The following is a 22,541-nucleotide window of genomic DNA, read 5'->3' on the forward strand; positions in this document are numbered from 1 at the left end:
AGTTTTGCAGGCTATATGTTCTCTGATTGCAACTTCTCAACGGCCACAAAAGCAGCATAGACAGTGAGTGAGTGAATGAATGGATGGAGCCAGTTTTGGCCCACAGGCTGTAATTTGCTGACCCAAGAGTAGACAGGGCTTTCTCATGCTGTCTAATTAGAATATTTTCAAGGGATATTACTTAAAAAATGTAAATAAGTACATTTTCTTTTTTCTATTCTTACCTCTTGCTATTTTGTATATCTGTTAAGCCCTATGCCATGCTTTATATTTTTAAAACTGTTTCCACCATCCACAAATTAAATCATTCTCATCTCCAGGTAAGTTCTTTTCTTGGCATCTATAAATTCCTGGTTTGATTAAATGGAATAATTCTGTGAAAGCACTTTGTAAATTGTAAGCCTTATACATATTTTAGAAAGTTGTCTTAACGTTACTATGAGTTGCAACCCCACTGTTCTTGAAGAACTATAAATATCTCATTTTATATATTTTTATTTTTTAATATCTTTTTATTGATTTCAGAGAGAGGAATGGAGAGGGTGAGAGAGATAGAAACATCAATGATGAGAAAGCATCATCAATCGGCTATCTCCTGTACGCCCCCTACCCAGGCACGTGCCCTGATCAGGAATCAAACCAGCAACCTCTTGGTTCATGGGTTGACGCTCAACCACTGAACCACACTGGCTGGGCTATAAATATCTCATTTTAAATGACAATTTAAGTTTACAAATACTACCAGTGTAAAACTTGAAAAACAAGTTGAGAATATGGTTTAGAATTTTTTTTTAATATATTTTTTATTGATTTTTTACAGAGAGGAAGGGAGAGGGATAGAGAGTTAGAAACATCGATGAGAGAGAAACATCGATCAGCTGCCTCCTGCACACCCCCTACTGGGGATGTGCCCACAACCAAGTACATGCCCCTGACTGGAATCGAACCTGGGACCCTTCAATCCGCAGGCCGACGCTCTATTTACTGAGCCAAACCGGTCAGGGCGAGAATATGGTTTATAATTTGGGCCAAATAGAAAAAACTGCATTAAGTGCTGGAAAGTTGTGATTCTGTTGAGTATGCAGTAATTTTCCTGGGTACTTTGTCCTTCTAACTAAATTCCCTTGGTAAATTAGTATAAGTGATAGCGTCAGGGTGTGGTGTCCTGCTGTTGGGGAAGCTTGCTATCAAACTCAGACCTGCCAGTGAGAAAACAGCCCTCATTTATCATTTCAGTCTGTCAGAAACGAAATAAAATTTTAATAGACCATTTGTTAGAACCCTATAAAGCATTTATGGTGATATAAAACAATATATAAACCTCATGCTATTAGAAGGAAGAAAATGGAATGATAAAAAAATAATCCAAAAGAAGGCAAGAAAGGAGAGAAAAGAAAACAGAACAGATGGAACAAATAGTAAGGTGTTAAGTTTAAATTCAAATATATTTGTAATTATATTACTTTTAAATTGATTAAATGTTTCAATTAAAATTAAAAGATGCCCTGGCTGTGATAGAGCATTGATAGAGTGTTGGCCTGCAGGCTGAAGGGTCCCGAGATTGATTCCTTGAGGCTTACTCTGAAGCGCAGAGCTGGTGGCTCTGGGTAGTGGGTAGGCGGAGTTGCCGGGTAAATGGATGTATCTTTCACTGCTAAATGGGCCTGGCACTGAGTAACTCTGCTGGGCTTCAGGCTCAACAATATTTGCCTCAGTCCTAGTAGGTATCTAGCTGTCACTTAAGCCCAGGCCTGGGAGCAGGGAAGCTTAGACCTGTGTGTAGTGGAGCTTGGCATGTGGTGCTCATGTCCCGTGGAAGGAGGGGACAGTCCACAACAGGGGTGAGGAGGGAAGGGGTGCACTGGTTCTTTCCCAGTTAGAAACAGTCTCGAAGCCATTAAGCAATACTCCCTTATCTAATACACAAAATCAGTGTGTCTAGAAACAACTGGGGGGGAGGAGGACAGATGTTAAAGTGGAGTTAGAATTAGGGGCCCTAATAATGGAACTGCTTTTCCAGTCTTCATGGATGATTATGTCCACAGCCAGATCTCTTCATCAGTTTGTGGGTTAGAGAGCACAGCCTGCAACTTCAGAATGCTCCCAGGTTATCTAGTCAAATATGGAAAGTTAATCTGGCTTTCACTGAAGTCATTGAAGATTATGATTTACATGACCATAAACCGGGTTTCCTCTCCCTCCTCTCAGCACTGGTTTATATCAAGATAAGTGATTAAAAGTTCTAGAACTAGATAGTTGTAGTGGTTGCACAATATTGTAAATGTACTTAATGTCAATGATTTATACACTTACAATGGTTAATATGTTAAATGTTATGTTAGGTATATTTTAACACAATAAAAAAAAAGAAAGAATTCTGTAAATTAGAGGTTGGTATGTTATTAATAAGAAATCTCTTTAGTGTAATATCTATACATATAAAAGCCTAAGCGTCCTTTATGACCGAATGACCCAAATGACCGGGAACAACTGGTCAACCAGTCAATATGACACACACTGACCACCAGGAGGCAGATGCTCAATGCAGGAGCTGCCCCCTCGTGGTTAGTGTGCTCCCATGGCCAACCTTCCACAACTGGCCAACCTCCCCGGTCCCTACCCCTAGCCAGCAAACCTCCCGCGGTCCCTGCCCCCATCCAGCAGGCCCCGTCCAGCTGGCCTGGCCCCAATGGGGACTGGGCGAGATGCCCAATAGACGCTGATTGCCTGCCAGGCCTAGGGACCCTACCCATGCACGAATTTCATGCACTGGGCCTCTAGTTTCTAAATAAACTAAGAAAAGAAATGACTCTGAAACCTGCCTCTCTTCTTACACTTACCTATAAAAGCAGGGTACTCTTGTCTGTATATTTTCCCAATATCATATTTTGTAATTGCTAGTATATGAGCTAATCTTTTTAAAACATTATTAACCTGTAGTGTTGATAAAATATTTAAACTTGTTTTGACATTTGAACATACTGTTCTCATACCAGAAATCACTTGGTTTTATTTTTAATCCTTTCACCATATCAGGCAGTCTAATATTAGTGTACTCTACTTTCTCATCATTTCAGCAGTCTAATGAGGTGACAGTTTGACTTGTCATTCTTATAAAGTTGACATTGATATATTAATCTTTATTTCAAGTTGATGAAAAGTCGTGTATAAGGCAAAGGAGATCATCAGTTTAACAGGAGTCTTTTAAATACTTCTACATAACACTTTTATTTTTTAAGCTAAGGTTATGAAGCGAAAGTCTGCAGTATCAATGAAGGGAGCTTGTTTCCAAAAAAGAAAGAAAGAAACTACAGATCAGTGGGTGAGACAGCTGTTTCCACCATGTAGGCCTTTCTGCTGAACCCCTGAAGAACTGAGTTGAAACTGAGTTCCATGTTTGAAATATGTCTTACCCTCAACCAGTGTTTCTGAGTCTTAGAAAATGACTATGGCATTATGATATTCATGTTCTTATATTCTCTCTCTCTCCCCTTCCCTCCCTCCCTCCCCGTTTTGTTCCCCTTCTCTCCCCCCACCCTCCACCCTCACCCACCCAAACCATTCTCTTTCTCCCTCCCTGTCTCTGAAGCTACCCTGGCCTTTTAGTTGTACCTCAAGCTGTACAGGACAGTAGTTTACCAAGAGTAGCCCGCTGCTACCGACACAATCGCCTGCCTGTTGTATGTTGGAAGAACTCAAGAAGCGGTACTCTGCTCCTCCGAGCTGGAGGATTCCATGGGAAGGGAGTAGTTGGTCTTTTCAAATCTCAGAACTCCCCTCAGGCAGGTAAGCATCTCCACAGCACAATTATGATCCTTTCACTTCAGAGCATTCCTAAAATAAAAGAAGTAAAATCTGGGAATTCCCATTGTTCCCTGTCACCATGCCTCTCACACATAGACTTGCCCACTGTGCTATATACAACATGAACAACTTAAACAAGATCTATACTTGACATGTGGGGCTCCACCTGGAATTTGGGGTCTTGATATGCCTATCTATATTTGGTTCTTAATAGAAATTAACATAATAAAGTCTTTGGTTTTAGGCTACTTCCATTTCAGCAGACAAGAATATCCACAGTTGGGAACTAGATTATGCTATTCTTTTTTTTTTTTCTTCTGGTAAGTATTCAAATATATTTAGCAGCTTCAGAGGCAGGTAGGGATCCATGTCCATGTGGTATGAGATACCCTATCTCAATCCTACAAGACACACGCACACACAAAAACAAGTCAGCAAACCAGTGACCAAAATGCTGCTTTAGGAGCTCTCAAGAATAGGGGTTTTTAGAAGCTAGAAGATGGCCAACTTAAGAAGACAGAGTGCTGCTGTCTCTTTTATGGGGATATTTCTGAGCACCAAATCTGAGGCCTTGAAGGCAGTCGGGAGCTATCGTTTCTGACCTTTCTCATAACTTCCAGCTTATAATAGACTAGAGGCTCGGTGCACAAAATTCAGGCCTAAGCCGGCAGTTGGACATCCCTCTCGCAATCCGGGACCCCTTGCTCCCTACTGCCCGCCTGCTCGCTGCTCCTTAGCACTGCCGTGGAGGCAGGAGAGGCTCCTACCACTGCTGCTGCGCTCACCAGCCATGAGCCTCCTGCGTTGAGCGTCTACCTCCTCGTGGTCAGTGCATGTCATAGCAACTGGTCGTTCCGCAGTTCAGTCAATTTGCATATTAGGGTTTTATTATATAGGATGCTCAATAAAATTAAACAATGGGCCACTCAGATCCAATTTAGGGGTGGCAACATTTTTTCCTTTTTCAAGATGAGGTAAGTCAGGTTCTATGGTTCAGCTGGTAAAACTGTGTGCTTTTTGATATCTCTCTTTATTCTCATCTATTTCCCTCCTGAAAGTTGAAAGTTAGCCAGTGTGTCTTTGGTCATTCAGTTGACTGAGGGAAACACACAAACAACATTATGTTATTATTATTTTATTAGTTCTACCTGGCTTGAAGTCGCAACATTGGTATATTTGAAGGCAGTTAGCTTTTAATTGTTTCCACCCTGATGAATCCTCCCCAGCTACAGAGTGGGTATAATAGAACACCGTATATGTAGGTTAAATATAATGAGCGAATCATTTCAGGAGCATTGATGAGCATATTACTGAGCTTTTAAATGGAAGAAACTGAAACTATTTTATTCCACTAGTTTCTGATTTTTTAAATCTAATATTAATTTACAAAATTTTTTATTTTTGAGCTTATACATTTGCTTACATTTTAATATCTTTGAAATCGGGATGCATCTTAAAATGGAAGTGATCAGAAAGAGGTGTGTCCTAGTTTAAATGACAGTTTTGATTCTTAGTACATAAAATAATGGTGCATTTTATAATAAAATATAGTAATGGCATCTCAAAAGTGATAAAATTCTAATTATTTCCCATTCAGGTTGTAAGAGAATTTGCTAATATCTACTGTCCTTCCAGTAAGTCCCCTCTGATGCTCTGTAAAGTGTCTGAGCCAAGTTCACTGATTTCTGTTTCACTCCACACACCCCAGGCCCAGACTCCCTTCCACCCAGAATTGCTCTCACAGTTGTTGCCATCTGTGCCTACTTTTCGCCCATCTTTTAGGACAGGAATCTCGCAGTAGCTGCTGCTGTCTTCTCCCCAACTTCCTCTGCTCTTCCACAAACAACCCCTGCAAGTTCAGATCCCCTGTTAAGCCCGTGCGGCAAAACTGGAATAAAGCTACTGGTATTGGGAAATTCTAACCTGCCCATTCCAGGATGCCAGGGGAACCCCCTCCACCCTCTGCTTCCAAACAGCATGGACAGGATGGTTGGGGGGACCATCATGGAGATGTTGTCTTGTGTGAATCTTCGTTTTGAGTTGCTTGGATAATGAGAAACCTCACCTGCTCTTGGCAAGACCGCGCTGTGTGGTTTTCCAGATCTAAGCTCTTTCTGGGAGGAGGAAGCAATCAAGAAATGGGTGTGGTGAAACCAATATAGGAGGATTAGCCACCTGATAGTTTGGAGCTTTAAGTGAGGCTGGTTTCTGCATTTGGGTGTGGTAGCTTAAATACTATATAAAAAGAAAAAATATCTATATGCCTTTTTTATTAACATAGACACAGGTTGTTTTATTCAGTATCTTTTTCTTTTATAGCCCCTGCCTCCTCCTTAGAATCTTCCAGCAGCATAGAACAAGAAAAGTACTTGCAAGCCATCCTGAGTGCAGTTTCTGTCCATCAGAAACTCCGTGGCAACAACACCCTCACGGTCAGGCCAGCACTTGCTCTGCCTCCAGGTAAGATTTGATCATCCTTTTCTTCTTGTCAGCTCTGAAATGTCAGATTCTTTCCGAGGATTAGTCCCTTTACTTATTTGCACAGTTTGTTCAATATGACCCCTTAAGATTTTACCTAGTGGAGCTGTAACTTTAGCTCCTTTTACTTAGAACTCAGGGCACCATTGTTAGTTTCTAGTGAATAGTAACCACATTTAGAGATTCAATTATTTCCTTTTTAAAAGAGTAATAATGGGAGAGGAGGTGGGGAACATAAAGTCATGTGGGGTTGTTTTTTTTCCTAGAATCTATTTTACATAGACTTTAAAATGGTATTACAAAGTTAAGTGTATAAAGTGAACATCTCTTTATTAAATGTACATTTATTAAAATCAACATGTTTAAAATTCCTGAAATTTCTGCAGCCTTTTATGATTTGCAATACAGTTTGTTTTCACTAGATTTGGATGAAGCCATTAAGACTTGTACTAATATTTTGTTTCAGTTATCATGTGATGGAACCCCAAAGGGTTCATGTAGAGGTAACCCTAACGTGTTAGACACAGGAGCATGTGACTTGAAAAGTTGGTCTCCTTGGCTTAATCAGCTATTTGAATTAGCTCAACATAAGCAGAAAGTGGCTTTTCTTGTAAAGTAACACCATGCATGCCTTGCTTCATTTATCATTAAATTCTCTGATTGCACTTGCCAAACCTAACTCCCTATAATCTTGCAAATGTGTGTATCTCTGAGGAAATAGTAACAGTGCCTTATTATCTCTATTAAAGCTCTGGGTACTTAAAAAGTACAATGTTTGGCAGCAATTAGACATGCTACACATGAAGATAACTTTTTGTCATTTGAGTAATGTTAACCCGAACGACATGGTTTTTGTTCTTCTTTTTGGCTGACTTTAGGGACTGAAAGGAGAACTTCAAGAATGTCCACTGTGCTTAAGCAGGTAGTGCCAGGACATTTGGATGTTAACCCATCCAATAGCTTTGCTCGAGGAGGTTAGTAAGATTGATTTTATAACTGAGCACTGATACAATCTTAAAAGCAAAAAAAAAATTTTTTTAGATAGTGATTCTTTAAATCAACTAATTATGGTTCAAATTGTTTTTAATTACCCTTTTCTCAATGAATGATCAAATTTATTTCTAGCAATTACCCTTTTCTCAATGAATGATCAAACTTATTTCTAGTACTGGGACAAGAGGTATAATAATTGATGAGTTTAGAGGCTTTGGGAGGTGATGGGAACACGTCTAAATGGTGAGTCAGCTCTGAGAAGACTCCAAGATGCTTCAGGTTTGCAGGGTAGAAAGACTGACCACAGAAGCATAACCGGCTTGGGAGAAGTGATCTGAATCCCAAGGGCTGTGCCTCCAATGCTTGTGATTTTTTACTCCTGTTCTCTGAAATGTTAGTTTGAGGAATATGGGAGAATGATATTCAGGTTACCTTTTTTTTTTTTTCCCTCTGGGCTATAGCTGCTGGCATCAGGAAGAAGAGAAAGGCTGAGTATTGGCTTGTTTAGCTCCAAAGGGTGGTCTACTTTGTTCTCTGGAGGTTTGTGTTAGATTATGTTACTTTTCAGAGGCATTTCCATACCAGGTATCTTGATTGTAAGTAAATACCACTTCACAATGGAATTAGTAGAATCTTAGACTCTTCCTCTCACTCCCGTGCAATGCTGAGTCATTGAAAACATACCAAGTATGTTATCGTGGTTCTGCTTGAACATCATCAGTAACGGGAAACTCATTCTTCCCAAAAGTAGTCCTTTGCATTTGTAAGAAACTGTTAGAAATTCCTTCTCATATTGATCTAAAAAGCTACCACCATGTAACTTTTACATAGTGACCCTCACTCTTCCCTCTAAGGTTAGAAAATTCTAAATCAGATCTCCCACACTGTTGCCCTTCAGATTTAAAACTGTTCTCATCTTTTCTCTCTGAAAACTTTAGTTACTTCTAAATACCCCCCCAGCTCAGATGATTCCAGTCCAGTTCACTATCTTCTTCATCCTGTGGATTCTCCACAGAATTGAACTCATGGAGCATAAGATTACATTAGGGACTGCCCATCACTAGGCTGATCCATATGGAGATTAGTATCATTTGAAATATGTTTGTCTGCTTCACATGAACTATAGTTCTTAACAATATACTAGTCTTGAGGGTTAGTTTTTGAACCTAAATATACTGTGTACTATACCTACAAAATTTAATCTTTTTTTATAATGGACTATTGTTTTAGACATTTGGATCTTAATTCTGTCCACTACTGTATTAGCTGTTTTTCCAAGCCTCTTGTCATTCGTAGATTTGATCACTGATCTCATGAGATTTGTGATTTGTTGTTTAAAAAGATGTTAAACAAACCAGAGATGAGGACAGAAGTCTTCAGCAACATAATATAGAGGCCTCTCTGAAAAAAGAGACTGATCTACTCATCTATACTGGTTATGAGTCCTCCTACTAAAACTCACCTGGCCCATATTTCTAAATCTCTGCCCATCTTTTTAATCCAGTATTTGCCAATCTTTCAAACTGATAACTGCAGCACTAAAGAGTTTATGGTTAATTTAACATGACTCATTGTAGAAATTAGTGCTTTTTCTAAGTAATCTGAAATAGTTCATTAATAATCTGTTCCAGAGTTTGGTTCAGAATCAACATCAAGGCTCTAGTTTATAAAATTTATTTGTTTCCTTTTGAAAACCAAGATTGCTGTGCACATCTCCTGGCAGCCATAGTGGTGCTTTGGATGCTTTTTTCTTTTTTAACCTCATCAGAACTTTCTGCTATTGTAGGATTTCCTAAGAGTTTTCAGCCTTCTTCAGTCACCTTCCTAATTAGGCCTCACGGTCATTGTATTAGTTTGCTAGCGCTACTGTAAAACAGGGCCACAAACTGTGTGACTTCATTATTGCTTCACTGTCCTGGCGGCTAGACGTCCAGAATCACGATGTCAGGCTGGTGCCCTCTGAGGCTGTGAGGAATGATCTGTGCCAGGCCTTTCCCCGGCGCCCGGTGTTTGCTGGCCGTCTCCCCCTTGGCCTGTAGAAGCACCACCCAGATCTCTGCCGTCATCTTCACGTGATATTCTCCCTGCGTGTCTGTCTCCAAATGTCCTCTTTCTAGAGAGACACCCATCATAGTGAGTTAGGGGCCCACCACATTCCTGTCTGGTCTCTTCTTAACTAATTACATCTGCAGTGAGGTCACACTTCTAACTGAGGTCAAGTTCTGAAGTAAAGGGGTTGCGACTACACTATATGAATTTGGAGGAGACACACTTCAACCCATAGAGTCATATATAGCTTTTTTTCTAAATTTTAAAAATACTATTGTTTTAAAGTTTAAGATACAGACTTCATTTGTCTCATCATTCCTTTCTTGGTAAAATTGATCTAAAAGCTAGTACAGTGCCTTTCTCCTAAAGTTCCTGGTATTTCTGTTGCCAAGCTCTCCTGTCGAATTTGGTTCAAGGTTGCTACTCCTCTTACTGTTTTAAAAGTCACTATCTGAAAGTTTATATTGTCAGCAAGGCATGTCAGCAGTTTTTCCATTCAACAGAGTTCCATTTCCAGCACATGTCTGGGTAGTGAGCCCCACGCCTGGCTCTTCTTTTTGCTTTTGTAAACTTCATCAGGAACACATTATCTGTTCCCCCACTGGGCCAAGTGACCTGCAATATACATTTTAGCTACAAAATTGTCTCTCCTTCTATGTTGGTACCTAAGGCTCATGGATATTCGTCAATCTGTTTCAACTGCATTATCTCCTTTATTTATTTATTTTTTATATTGGCCTCAGACTCTGGCTGTTTTATACCAGGGGATCCCCACTAGTGGTTACATTCTCATTATGAGTTCCTTCTTTGTTCTTCTCAGGAGTACCTGGAAGGCTGTATTTACCTTTTAGAGTTAAAATCTCCTATTTCTTTCTTTCTGATCCATCCTATGTGTTCTAGGCCCTAATTATTATTTCTGACAGCCCTCCTAAATAATTTTACTCCCAACGCCTCCTAGATCTGCCAGGGTCCCAGTGATTCATTGAAAGATGAGATACTTTCAACATCTCTGATCCCTAGATCTGCTTCTTCTGACTCTTCTGATAGTGTCCTTCCTCCTCCAGAGAGTAGCAGGAATAGACTGGGGCAAGCAAGTTTGGGAAGTCCCAGAAGATTCCTTATTATGAACATGGCAGGTAGACACATACTCAGGGCAAGACTATGTGTAGACGCCTGCACGCCCTGCACATGGTTCATTTCCTTGAACCTGCCCTCAGGGACAGAGTCTTCTCAGTCTTCCAGAGAGCAAGGTACCCTGCTCCAGAAGTTTCTCATTTATCCTGCGTGGGAAGAGCCTCCTATCTCTAAAATCATCCTCAAACCTTCTCCTTTATTCTCTCCTATGTATTTTCACTGTGTGGGGTGTTGTTTTTTGTTTTTGTTTTTTCATTCCTTTCACTGTCATAGACTCTTAGTTTCTGGTTTCCTTCTTATGTTATTTCCACTGTGTGCCTTTCTGCTCTGCACAGATGAGATTGACCTCCACCGTCTCCTTCGCCTTTTTTCTGTCAGGAATCACTTTGCATTCAGTGTGCACGCTGATGAGCTGGTAAGGCAGGGGAAGCAGCCTTCTTTACATAAGAATCATTAAGAAAAATGAAGATGTGACTAGATCACATTGCTTTTCATTTGTAATTAAAATAGCTTTTGAGCCCCATGGAGGAAAAATGCATAAACTCAAACAACTTGGACAAATTACTTTGTTGAGTAGAAAAATGCCATGAGAAAATTGGTACTGCCTCTTAAATACAAAAATATAATAGTTACGTATATTGAGAAGTAGCCACATGGAGGCAGCTTTTTTTTAATCCTCGTGCAAGGATATGCTTATTGACTTTTAGAGAGAGAAAGACACACAGAGAGAGACATCAATGAGAGAGAGAAACATCCATTGGTTGCCTTGTACGTGTCCTGAACAAGAATCAAAACCACGACCCTTTGGTGTACGGGACAATGTTCCAACCAACTGAGCCACCTGGCCAGGCGCTGGAGGCTTCTTTACATTTCCATGACTCTATAAGTTCCTCTACAAGTGTTATTCTATCCTTGAAATAACCTCCAGAATATATATTTTAAGAGGCTCTGAGATAGGAAGTGTCAAGGTCACTTAGCAAATAGCAGCATAACTGGGACCAGGCTTAGTTCAGGCCATTTCAGTGCAGCATTCACTGACTAGCTTGTTTCTCATGCATAAATAAGTACAGGACCTCATCCCCACATCCAACCCAACCATCTTTTTTCCTTCTCTTCTTTGTTTTGTCTAAACAGAATAGAGAGACCAACCCTAGTGCTTAGGAAACACTCATGCTCTGAACAACAATCCATTCCCATGGGGGATGAACTACATCACTTTTTCCCTGAAGCAATCCCTTAGCCAGACCCTGAGGACAGATCCAGGCTCACAGCGTTGCCTAGGTGACAAGACACAAGGAGTCTAGTTCAGTTACATTCAAATTCAAACTGCAGCCCTACCAATTAGTGTATGATATTGAGCAATTTAGGAAACCTCTTAATTCTCTGTTTCTTCATCTGTAAAATGGAGATGATAAATAGTATCTTGCTTTAGAGTATTTACAAGGAATAAATGAAATAATTTATCTAAAGCACTTAACCTAGTAACTGGCTCATAGTAAGAGTTCAATAAATGTTAGTTCTATTATCATTGTTGTGGTTATTATCATTATTGTTGCCTAATACTCCACTGGCATGGGAGGAAAGCCTACATTTGCATTTCAGTTGCCCTAAGCCAGTAGCTTTCAAACATTTTTTAACATGACTCACAGTAAGAAATACATTTTCTATTTATATGTATACTAGAGGCCCAATGCATGAAATTCGTGCAAGAGTAGGCCTTCCTTCCCTCGGCTGCTGGCACCGGCTTCCCTCTGGCACTCGGGACCCGAGCTTCCCTCCGGCCACCTGCAGGCACCCAGGACCCGGGCATCCCTCAAGCCCAGTTTTGTCCGGAAGGACATCAGGTCTAATTAGCATATTATGCTTTTATTGTTATAGATATGCGTATTCACTTTATATCACAATTCAGGACTGAGTCACAGTGCAAAATGTATGGATACGAAAACAGAAGTTTCATGAAACAGTATTCATCTATACCACATGCAGTGCACATAGTATTTTCCGTTTTAATCTATTTCACTTTTTAAATATACACACTAAAGTGATTTCACAGGCCCGTAAGGGGGATGCTGCAGTTTGGGGAAAAAAACAGCTGCTGTCTGGTGTTACAAGTATTTCCCACCCAGGAGTCACTGAGGAAGCTGAGTAGACCCCACCACCAGTGCAGTAGCATCACCCTTCGGTCACCACTGCCAGGTGGGATTACAGTTCTCAGAGCCTCTGCTGGCCCCATATTGCAGGCCATTTTCTCATTGCTGATTTTTCTGCTACGTGATAAACACTTGGCAGTTTTTCGTTAATGAGCCTCTATTTGGGGAAAGTGCTTAATTTTTTTTATTTATCACTGCCTTTTCATTTTTTCAAAACAAATAATTGAGTTGAAGATATAGAAGACCACAGCAGTTCACAGTGTATCACTTTTCATAAAGAAGATAATCAAATGTTACATAAATATATGGATACGAGAATAAATATGGTTAGGTCCCTGCCCTTCGGAGCACACAATCCAGTAAGATCAAATGTGCACATAACTCCAATGAAGTGTGACCAGAATTCCAATAGAGCTCTCCACAGCTCTGGGGTAGTCTGAAATGGTTTTCAGAAAAGTCCTCATTGTTTCTGGATCTTAAGGGATAAAGAGTTTGTTAGGTGAAAAAATGGGAGAAATCATTCCAGGTAGAGGCACTAGCATAAGAAAACGTGATAAGTTTAGGGAACAGTATTTCAGAATCAGGAACCAACAACTCAAACTTCATTGTAAGCCTTTAGGGTCCCATGCTCAGTAGGAAAGCTCAAACCTCGCAGATAGGAGAGGCCGCCAGCACATGGGAGACCTGGTGTCCCGCCCGCGTCCCGGTCTCCATTCTGTCTCGCAGCAGCATTCTCAGTGCAGTCAGCCTGCACCTCTGCAACCTCAGCTCTCTCGCCTCCTTTGGCCACTGAAGCCATCAGTGCCTTGCCTTTCCTGCTTCTAGAGGAGCGAGGCAGCAATGAAAATTACTTCTAATGATTTTTCTTCATTAAGTTATGTCATACTCTATGCAGCTTAATAATACTGCTGTGAAAGTTTTCAATCCTGAATGGATGCAGAATCATTTTCCTTACTTGATTTGAGCATTTCCTTTGCTCAGGATACACTGTAACTTACCGCTCATTATTTTTGTTATTACCAGGTCAAAATTTGCCATAGTCGCAAAGTGCTTTCTTTCTGTCGGAAAAAAAACAACAACCCACAATATTACTCAAATTACAAAAGTATTATCTCTAATACTGCCTATCATTTTGGTGCAAGTAGGAATTTCAGAAGAAGTCATTACCTCAATCATCACAAGCTATATTCTTATTGGCATTAGGTATTGTCACAGGATCATGATTTTTTGCTGCTCATAACTATTTGTTTATGGAAAATAATTAATTTCCAGATGAAAAAAAGAGGATAGTGTGGCAATGCTTAGTGCTCTATTGCAAAAACATGCTCTTAGTTATTCCAAATGGTTGCTAGAGCTTCATTCCTGATGAGGTGGCCTTGCTCAAAGAGCAAATGTGTTGTACAGCACGTACCACTTCCTATCAATCAGCCTCCGCAAACACTAGGGCCAATGTAGTTGCTAAATTCCTTGACTTTATTATTGTCACCCGATGACAGTCTTCAAAAGCTGGTTCCATTTGGTATAATTGTCCGTGGCACTCTCTGCTGTGCGTTCATTTCACTGCGCTCACGTTTATAAACAGGTGCTGGCATTTCATGTAGCAGGTGCTCAGTTCATCGTTTCTGTGTGACTGTGCAGCTTTTTATTTGTTAATCAAATCTACTTTTATTATATTTGCATCTTTTCTTCTATGTTAACTTGATTTTAAAAATTAAATAACCTACTCTTCTCTTACTTGATTTGCTCTGATGTTTGCTGCTCTGTGTATTTTATCCTCCTTCTGCCTTTATTCTCACCTCCCAGTGCATGGGCACAGAGATACATGTTTTACTCAGTCAAATCCCAAATCTTCAACTAAGGGAAGAGTCCATAACCAAGGTACTGTATTCCGGTCCTGATGTGTCAATCTTTTTAACCACCTTCATATGAAAATGTGTGTTACCAGTGATGTTTATCACATTTGTCTGTCAAATTATCCTTTACTCTCACCCACATTCTGAATTTCCTCTGTGATTTCATTTACAAAAACTTGCCATAATATCTAAGACAAGTTCAGGGGTTACATAGAAAGAATCATGTACATTAAGTACAAATCACCTATAAAACCTTTTCTTAGGAACTGGTCTCCTGACCCTATAATCGCTCATAAAGAGAGAAGCCAGTGAGACATTATCGCGGTGACTTCTGGGCACTAGAAACGGGGCTTGATTTAACATGAGGCAAAGAGGACAGCCTCTCAAAGAGCCTTTCCAAACCTGGGGGGGAGCCCACGCAGGGGAAGCTGCTGCAGTGTCTTGTACCGCGACACATCCCCAAGGGGAACCCCGCAGTTTATAGGATTTGTAAGGGCCTACGTTGTAAAGATGCTGCGTTGCCAGTCACATGTCAGACTTAGCGTGTGCTTTGGTGTTTGGATATTTAATATCCAACAGTCTTGTTGCATATAGGAATCCTTGATTTTTCTAATGAATGTAACTAAGGTCAACTTACAATGTGAGATTCCTCTAGCAGCTCAGCTTGGCCTTTCCCTGAGAAGACATCTGCCTCTGACTATAAATTTTACATAAAGCCTCCTAAGATTCAGTGCAATGTGCATTACTAAGTGTACTGTGGGGAAAGTGTAATATAATCTTTACTAACTTTAAATTACATCATTTTGGCATGATGCACACATATTAATTCCAAATCCAGCCTGAGATTTTAGTAGGTTTAGTAAAGTTCTAATGTCATTCTTAATCTAGATTTCTTGTTGAATTCATTGACTAAAGCAGAAGCATGTTCTTATTTCATGAAGCCTAGAGAAATGGAGTCACATTCTCCTGCCCAGGCTTCCTCGTTGCCCCTGCCTGCACTTTTGTTGCCCAGTGCCAGTGCGCTCTTTTCTATTTATGATCCCAGTGTTTACTCGTAAACACTAACTTTACATCAAAATACAGTAATAGGATTGACGTGGGTGACTGCTTAGTCCTTCCACGCCTAATCTTGATGCTGTATTGAATAGTGCTTATACATTGCAAAGGTAAATGACAAATGACCAGTATGATCCATGATTACCTAGATTAATTACCTTGCTGTTATCTCAAAAACGATACTTACAGAGCATGTGTCTTTTTCCCAGCTCAGTGGCATTCCCACATCAGATTACCTCACTCAATTATTTTGGCTTTTGTAAAGGTGTGTGGGCAAGTCTTCGCTCTAGCACTCGCCTCATCAGTTCTCCAACGTCCTTCATTGATGTTGGTGCCCGGCTGGCAGGCAAGGATCACTCGGCCTCCTATAGTAACAACGCCTACCTGCAAAACCAGCTCTTGAAACGCCAACCAGCCCTTTGTATATTTGGCGAAAAGTCACAACTAAGGGTAAGATTTCTTTTTCTCACTTAGAAACTTTATAGATATTTGGAGGCAGTTTTAACTCATCTCATAAATCAACTTTCCTAGGATTTTTTTTTTATAGCATGGATTCTTAACCTGGAGTTAATAATATTAAAAACACTTAGCTCATTATATATGTATGTATGTCTATGTGAACCTAGATAGATAGGTATATACACTTTTGCATGTTTATTAGCTATGAAAAGAAGTATTTTTCATAATCATAACTAGATCAGCATAAACATCAGGAATATTAGGAAGTGTACCTACAAAAAAGAAATAATAAGGCTTATCCAGGCTGTTTTTCCACTATCTTAGTTCAGCTTCCACAGGAGTCTGTGTCTACGGCAAAACAAAAGGTTTTGCTATTGAAAACCTGTTGACAAAGAAAGCTGCCAGGAGGAAGAAGAGTGGGAAGAAGATGGTGGCACTCGCTGCACTGGAGTGAGGGAAGGCCAGGCTGTGTTCTCTAAGTTGCCTTTTTTGAAACTTCATAGGCTCTATATACAGAGGCACATGTCCTGAGATATGTCAGAACATTCCAACTGTTAGATGCTAAGCCCCTTTATTTTTTTAAATATATTCTTATTGATTTCAGAGAGGAAGGGAGAGGGAGAGAGAGATAGAAACATCAATAATGAGAGAGAATCATCGATCGGTTGCCTCCTGCCCACCCTACACTAGGAATCAAGCCTGCAACCCAGGCATGTGCCCTGACTGGGAATCAAACCGTGACCTCCTGGTTCATAGGTTGATGCTCAACCACTGAGCCACGCCAGCCGGGCTCCCCTTTATTTTTTTAATTATTATGCTAAAGAGCTTCACTATGCTCAGGTCCTATAAATTATAAAGATAGTCTCTATCTCCAAAAGCAAATAATGTTTTTGCAATTTTGCAGCCAGCACAGCCCCCTTGGCACCAGGGTCTCCCAGAGTACACACTCTGCACTTCAGCACACCACGTACTCATAATTGTAGTCACTCCCCAAGGTTGTCTCTTGAATGCTCACCTCTGCCATATCCTCTGCGCATCAGTCCTTTATTTACCCAGCACAAAATAAAGTTCATTGCTAATGACAGATGTGGGGGAAATAAGAGTATTGGTTAATTCAGAAAATCCCCCAGAGTTTAGTCCAGCGCCTCAGTCGGCACGGGACAGTGCAGACAGACCTTTGGTTGAACTGTGGACGGAGGCTGTGGGCAGGATCCCACATGCTGGGTCCTCAAGGTGCCAGTGGCTGAGTCATCCCTTCGGTGACAAGCTCTTCTCCCACTGCAGAGGCTGCTGCAGCCACTTAGTCACCAGCCTTTAGGGTGGGAGGCGTGAAACTGCTGGGTAATATTCAGTGTTTAAATATGCACACGTGTCTTCTGACACAGCAGGTACTTTCTCTCCAGAAAATAGTTGGAACACCTTTCAACAGCACCCCAGGGTTGCAGCCAGCACAGCCCCCTTGGCACCAGGGTCTCCCAGAGTACACACCCTGCACTTCAGCGCACCACGTACTCATGATTGGAGTCACTCCCCAAGGTTTTCTCTTGAATGCTCACCTCTGCCATATCCTCTGCGCATCAGTCCTCAGATTTGCTGTGTGGCTGTGCACATATGACTAAGAAAGACTGGCCACTGCGGACCCTGTTCCCCTTCCTCCTTCACTTTCTTCTTTCTGTCTTTCTTTGTCCTTTCTGATCTTTCTTTTGTCAATAAAGAATTACGTTTTAAAAACATAATCTCACCATCCTTGCACAGTAGTTATTAGGATTTTTGTACGTCCCATTCAGGTTTTGCTTTTTGTTCATGTAATTGTGTCTGTGGAGCACTGTCCATATCTGTCCAACCTGAGCCACGTTCAGGCCAGCACCGTGCTCTCTAACTGCAGCTCCACTCCTTGCCTCCCAATGAAGGAAACACCGAGGAAAGCAAGTGAGAGTGGCTTCCTCTAAATAATCTTGACTTGGTCTCATTTACTAATTCACATACTTTAATACTTTATACTTACTATAAGTTCCTTATGACGTAACAGTGTCTCAACACTATGGCTGATAACTCCTGGTTTATAAGACAGGCATACCTACCTCCTTTATAGTTGGGAATGGAAAGGCAAGTAGTTTTCCTGAAAAGTAAACTATTTGTTACCTATTATAACTTTAAAAAAATAACTAATAGAAAAGAACTCATGTGTACAGCCAAGTTCTTTATTCTAACCATAGCATGTTTCCATGTTGTATAATATTCTTTATAATTATTTTAATCACTATGTAACATTCCATATTGTTGAATGTTTCCATTTCTTTATCTTCTATATATAAAATTACAGTCACATTTTCAAGCATATAGCTTATTATTATTTTTAATGGAGATATGATTCAATAGGGTTTTTTCTCTACATTTTAGATTACTCCTAAAAGTGGAATTACTGAGATAAAGAAAATTTTTTTCTTGATATATATAAAAAATGCTATTTTTTTAATTTGGAAGTTTTTGCTTTTTACTTTAAAACTTTAATAGGCCGTTTTAAAAGTACTCTAAAATAACCAATACAGAATATAATATGGGTCCTATAATAAGTCCTTGCAGCATTTTTTTTTAATTTTGGTAAATACAGATAACATAAAATTTATCCTCTTGCCCATAGTGTCACATACATTCACATGTTGTACAACCAGCCTCCAGAAAGCAGTTTTACTCTTAGGAAAGCAGATGACCCAGTAGTGTCATTTGGGCAGAATGTGAGGAAAGCAGGAAGGATATGAGAAAATTAATTCATTCTTTAGCAAGAGAAATTAGAGAATTTTAAAATCTTCAAAATTAGGTGACTAGGTTATCAAAATAAAATATACAATTGTGCCATCAGGTAAGCATTCTTTAACTACAAATGCAACCTCACATAGGTTAAATTCCACGTGGATTAAAGGTTTAAATGATAAATATATTCAAATAAATATGGCTCGACACGTGTCATGCGTGAAAAAATATTGTCCCAAAGCTAGAAATCAACAAAGCCTTTCATGTTTTACTGTGTAGAACTTTTTATTTTGACTTTAAAGGAGTACCTAATTTTTATTTCCTTCTCAATGTTTATCTTCACTTTTCTTTTTTTTTTCATTTTTCCAATGACTGTTTTACTTGCTTAATAAGAAACAAATATGTGTATCTCTACAAACTTAAATATGTAGAGTTCTGGAACCTCAGCAGCATATTGCCTTTTCATCACAGTGTGTATCTCGGGAGACTTCGTTTGCAGTTTTGTATTAACCGTGCTGTCCATGTATTACTGGTCCTCTCCAGACTTCCGGGTTCATGGCTTTATATTGGCTTATATGTGATGTTACTAATAAAAGTGCCCATCAGGTTCCCACCTACCAGTAGTCTCTTCAGGGTCTCAGAATGACAGCAAGCTAAGTGAAACCAGTAGGCCTCACTGAAGGACTTTCCAGCAATCTGGACACCTAGCCACACAGATTGTTTTTCCTGACCCATTGCAGCTTCTGCAGCTACTTGGCCTCCATAACTGTGTATCATTTAAGCACTGCCCTGTTGAAATCATTGCTCTTTTACCATAACACTTCATTTGCCTAATTCTCTGCATCTTTATCCACAGAACTTTAAGTTAGAATTTGCTTTAAATTGTGAGTTTGTTCCCGTTGAATTTCATGACATCCGACAAGTGAAAGCCAGTTTTAAAAAGTTGATGAGGGCCTGTGTCCCAAGCACCATTCCTACTGACTCAGACGTGACCTTCCTGAAAGCTCTGGGAGACTCCGAGTGGTTTCCACAGGTAATGTCTGGAGCAACTTGCCTTTTACCTCAAGGATGTACAGAGTTGATATTTGAGGAAAATATTGTGTTCCCCCACGCCCCGCCATCTGCCTTTACTGGGTACCTCCATAAAAGCCTTTCAGTTCCAGGAACCCATATGCAACAGGAGATGAGAGATAGACTTCTTCATCCCAGGTTATCTCTCTGTAATTAAAAACTTGGTCTCCATAGGGTGCTAAGGAGGAGGTCATTATTTTTAGATGGAAACTTCTTTATATGTAATAAGTTTAATCAGCATATATTTTTAGGCCTCCTGCTCTGTTGTCAACAGAGTGAGGGTCCAAGACTCCAAGAGCCCTTCTCTCTTACTGTCTGACCTTGCTTTTGTCTCTGCCTGGTCCATGTCTCTAGATTTTAGATTAACCCCCCCCCCACAAAAAAAAAAAAAAATAGCCACCGCAGGCACTTTGGGTGCCCTGAGGCCTCCCTAAGGTTAAGGGAAAACCACATATCCTTCCTTCAGCTAAGTCAAGTTTGGGATGTTTTAATTGAACTCTTATTGCAAAACTAGGGAGAAGTAGGTATGCCAGCACATAAAGACATTTATGACACGCATGTGTTAGACACTGACGCAGACATTGGGCCAAGAACATATCTGCACTACACCCTCAGCCTTGTCTTTAGGCCCCTGATGCTGTGGCCATTGCTCCTTCCACCCGCATGAGTTCCAGCCCTTCTATCACCTGGCCCCTCTGCCTCCAAGCCTCCTGCCTCCCTTGAGGAGGAAAAGTAGTTGTTTCCCACAATGAATTGGACTAAAAGGCAAAAAAAAGCCAGAAAATGATGTGAGTACCCAGTGCAGTAACTATTTTTAAGGTACTTAAACTATAGAAAAACAGCCACATATACAATTAATTGTAAACCTGTATCAGGGTATGAACCCTGGTTGGGTAGCTCAGCTGGTTAGAGTTTTGTCCCAATATGCCAAGGTTGTGGGTTCCATCCCCAATCAGTGCACATCAAAGAAACAACCAATGACTGCATCGATGTTCCTCTCTCCCCCCCCCCCAATTAAACATTTTAAATAAAAACATAATACATAAATCTGTATCAGTGTATGTTACTATGAATGCTATACCAGGTCATTTGAGAACCCACGAAAGGAGCTGATCAATACTCCCTTCTGTCCCTAAGTTATGAGCCCAGCCCCAAACTGTTCCCACCACCCAGCCTATCTGTGTTTCTGGTACATTCTGTGTTTTGCTCCTTACTCCAAAGTAGATCCATACCAGAAGTTAGTGCCCCCCAAAAAACAGTAAAAAGTATTGCTCTACTTGAGATATTGGCATGTCAAAAGTTAACTCAGAGCAAGTGTGAAGAGCCAGAGAATTCAGGCCTGGAAATAGCTGTCTACAGGAACATTGGTGAGGAGCTTCCCAGTGCTGGAGAGGATGTGTGCCTTATTCCTGTGTTTAAAATAGCTAGCTCAAAAAATAAAAATAATAAAAATCTATAATAATAAAATCGTAATATGCTAATTAGACTGGACAGCCTAATGACCTTCCAGACGTCCTTCCAGACGACCTTCTGAATGAAGCCAGGGCTGTGAGGGCCGAGCCCCTTGCACAAATTTTGTGCATCGGGCCTCTAGTAAATAAATAAAATACCTAGCTCTATTTAAAATATGGGGTTTTCTATTTCAGTTCAAAGTTGGATTCATTCTGCAAATTATGTCAAGTGTGCTTAAAATATTTTTTAAAACTAGAATGTTGCACGTTTGGCTTTGAAATCTATATGCTGTGCTCACACCCTAATGGTTCATTGGAGACTGTGAGTCAGTGGCTTGGCTTTAAAAGCTAAGCACAAGTATAAGTTTTCTTCCCATACAGACAAATAAGAGTGTCCTTTTTAAAGATTTAACTCATTCATCATAAAATTCATCCTTTTAAAGTGTACAATTCAGTGCTTTTTAGTGTAATAACTAAGTTGTGCAAACATCCCCACTATCTAATTCCAGAAAAATTAAGAGTATCCAAAATAGAACTTACTACATCTTCATAGAACTTACTACGTCATCATAGAAAAACAAATGTTAAGTCCAATAACTGTGTTGGGAGGCTGCTTAGAATCTCTGACTTTTCCACTCTGTGGAATTAAAGATATTCCACTTCAGGGGAAACTACTTAAGATCAATTTATTTCATCATGTATCCCTTGAGTACATTGCTTAATCTTTATTTTGACAAAGAACTTTAAGTATTTAAAATTCACGTTTAGATCAAATGCTTTATCCCTAACTTGTTTGGTTATCTAAGGCTGATAGCAAGTCTGTCTGATCTGGGTGCTCAGAAAGCCCTGGTTCTAATCGTGGCTCCTTCCCCACCTCAGCTTCACAGGATAATGCAGCTGGCCGTGGTGGTGTCCGAGGTACTGGAGAATGGTTCCTCCGTGTTGGTCTGTTTGGAAGAAGGCTGGGACATCACAGCACAAGTAAACTCTTACACATATTCTCATATATTTGGTTGTACATGTATGAATTTGTATTTCAGTTCGTTTGTTTTTAAATTCTGCAGATGAACCTTTTGTATAGTGACTAATTTGTATGGACAGAAAAAGTCCTGTGTGAAACACCCCCTGGTGTCCATCAGAAAGCTCTGTGCCACGGGCTTCCAGGCCTGACATAGCCTGCAGTTCTGGCTGGGGCGTCGGGTGCCACACCACAGGTGCCCCGGGCAGGCATGTGCATGGCGCTCCTTGGCCTGCAGAGTGGGACACGGGCCGTCCTTCCCAGATTTTGTCAG

At 40.3% G+C, this 22,541-nt stretch overlaps 1 protein-coding gene across 3 annotated transcripts in view; it reads left to right on the forward strand.

Moving 5' to 3' along the window:
- Nucleotides 1–22,541, forward strand: part of SBF2 (SET binding factor 2) — a 369,973-nt gene that overhangs the window by 317,559 nt on the left and 29,873 nt on the right. Inside the window, exons 27-33 of one of the 3 annotated variants that reach the window (XM_079788328.1) lie at nucleotides 3,590–3,786; nucleotides 6,124–6,264; nucleotides 7,161–7,256; nucleotides 14,412–14,486; nucleotides 15,783–15,967; nucleotides 19,584–19,760; nucleotides 22,129–22,230. In XM_079788328.1, coding sequence (XP_079644454.1) covers nucleotides 3,590–3,786; nucleotides 6,124–6,264; nucleotides 7,161–7,256; nucleotides 14,412–14,486; nucleotides 15,783–15,967; nucleotides 19,584–19,760; nucleotides 22,129–22,230 — 973 coding nt within the window. The remainder of the gene's footprint in view (nucleotides 1–3,589; nucleotides 3,787–6,123; nucleotides 6,265–7,160; nucleotides 7,257–14,411; nucleotides 14,487–15,782; nucleotides 15,968–19,583; nucleotides 19,761–22,128; nucleotides 22,231–22,541) is intronic. The other 2 variants (XM_079788326.1, XM_079788327.1) reach the window with 2 other exon arrangements.

This window comes from Cnephaeus nilssonii, assembly GCF_951640355.1.
Source record: "Cnephaeus nilssonii genome assembly, chromosome: 13".
Taxonomy (NCBI): Eukaryota; Metazoa; Chordata; class Mammalia; order Chiroptera; family Vespertilionidae; genus Cnephaeus; species Cnephaeus nilssonii.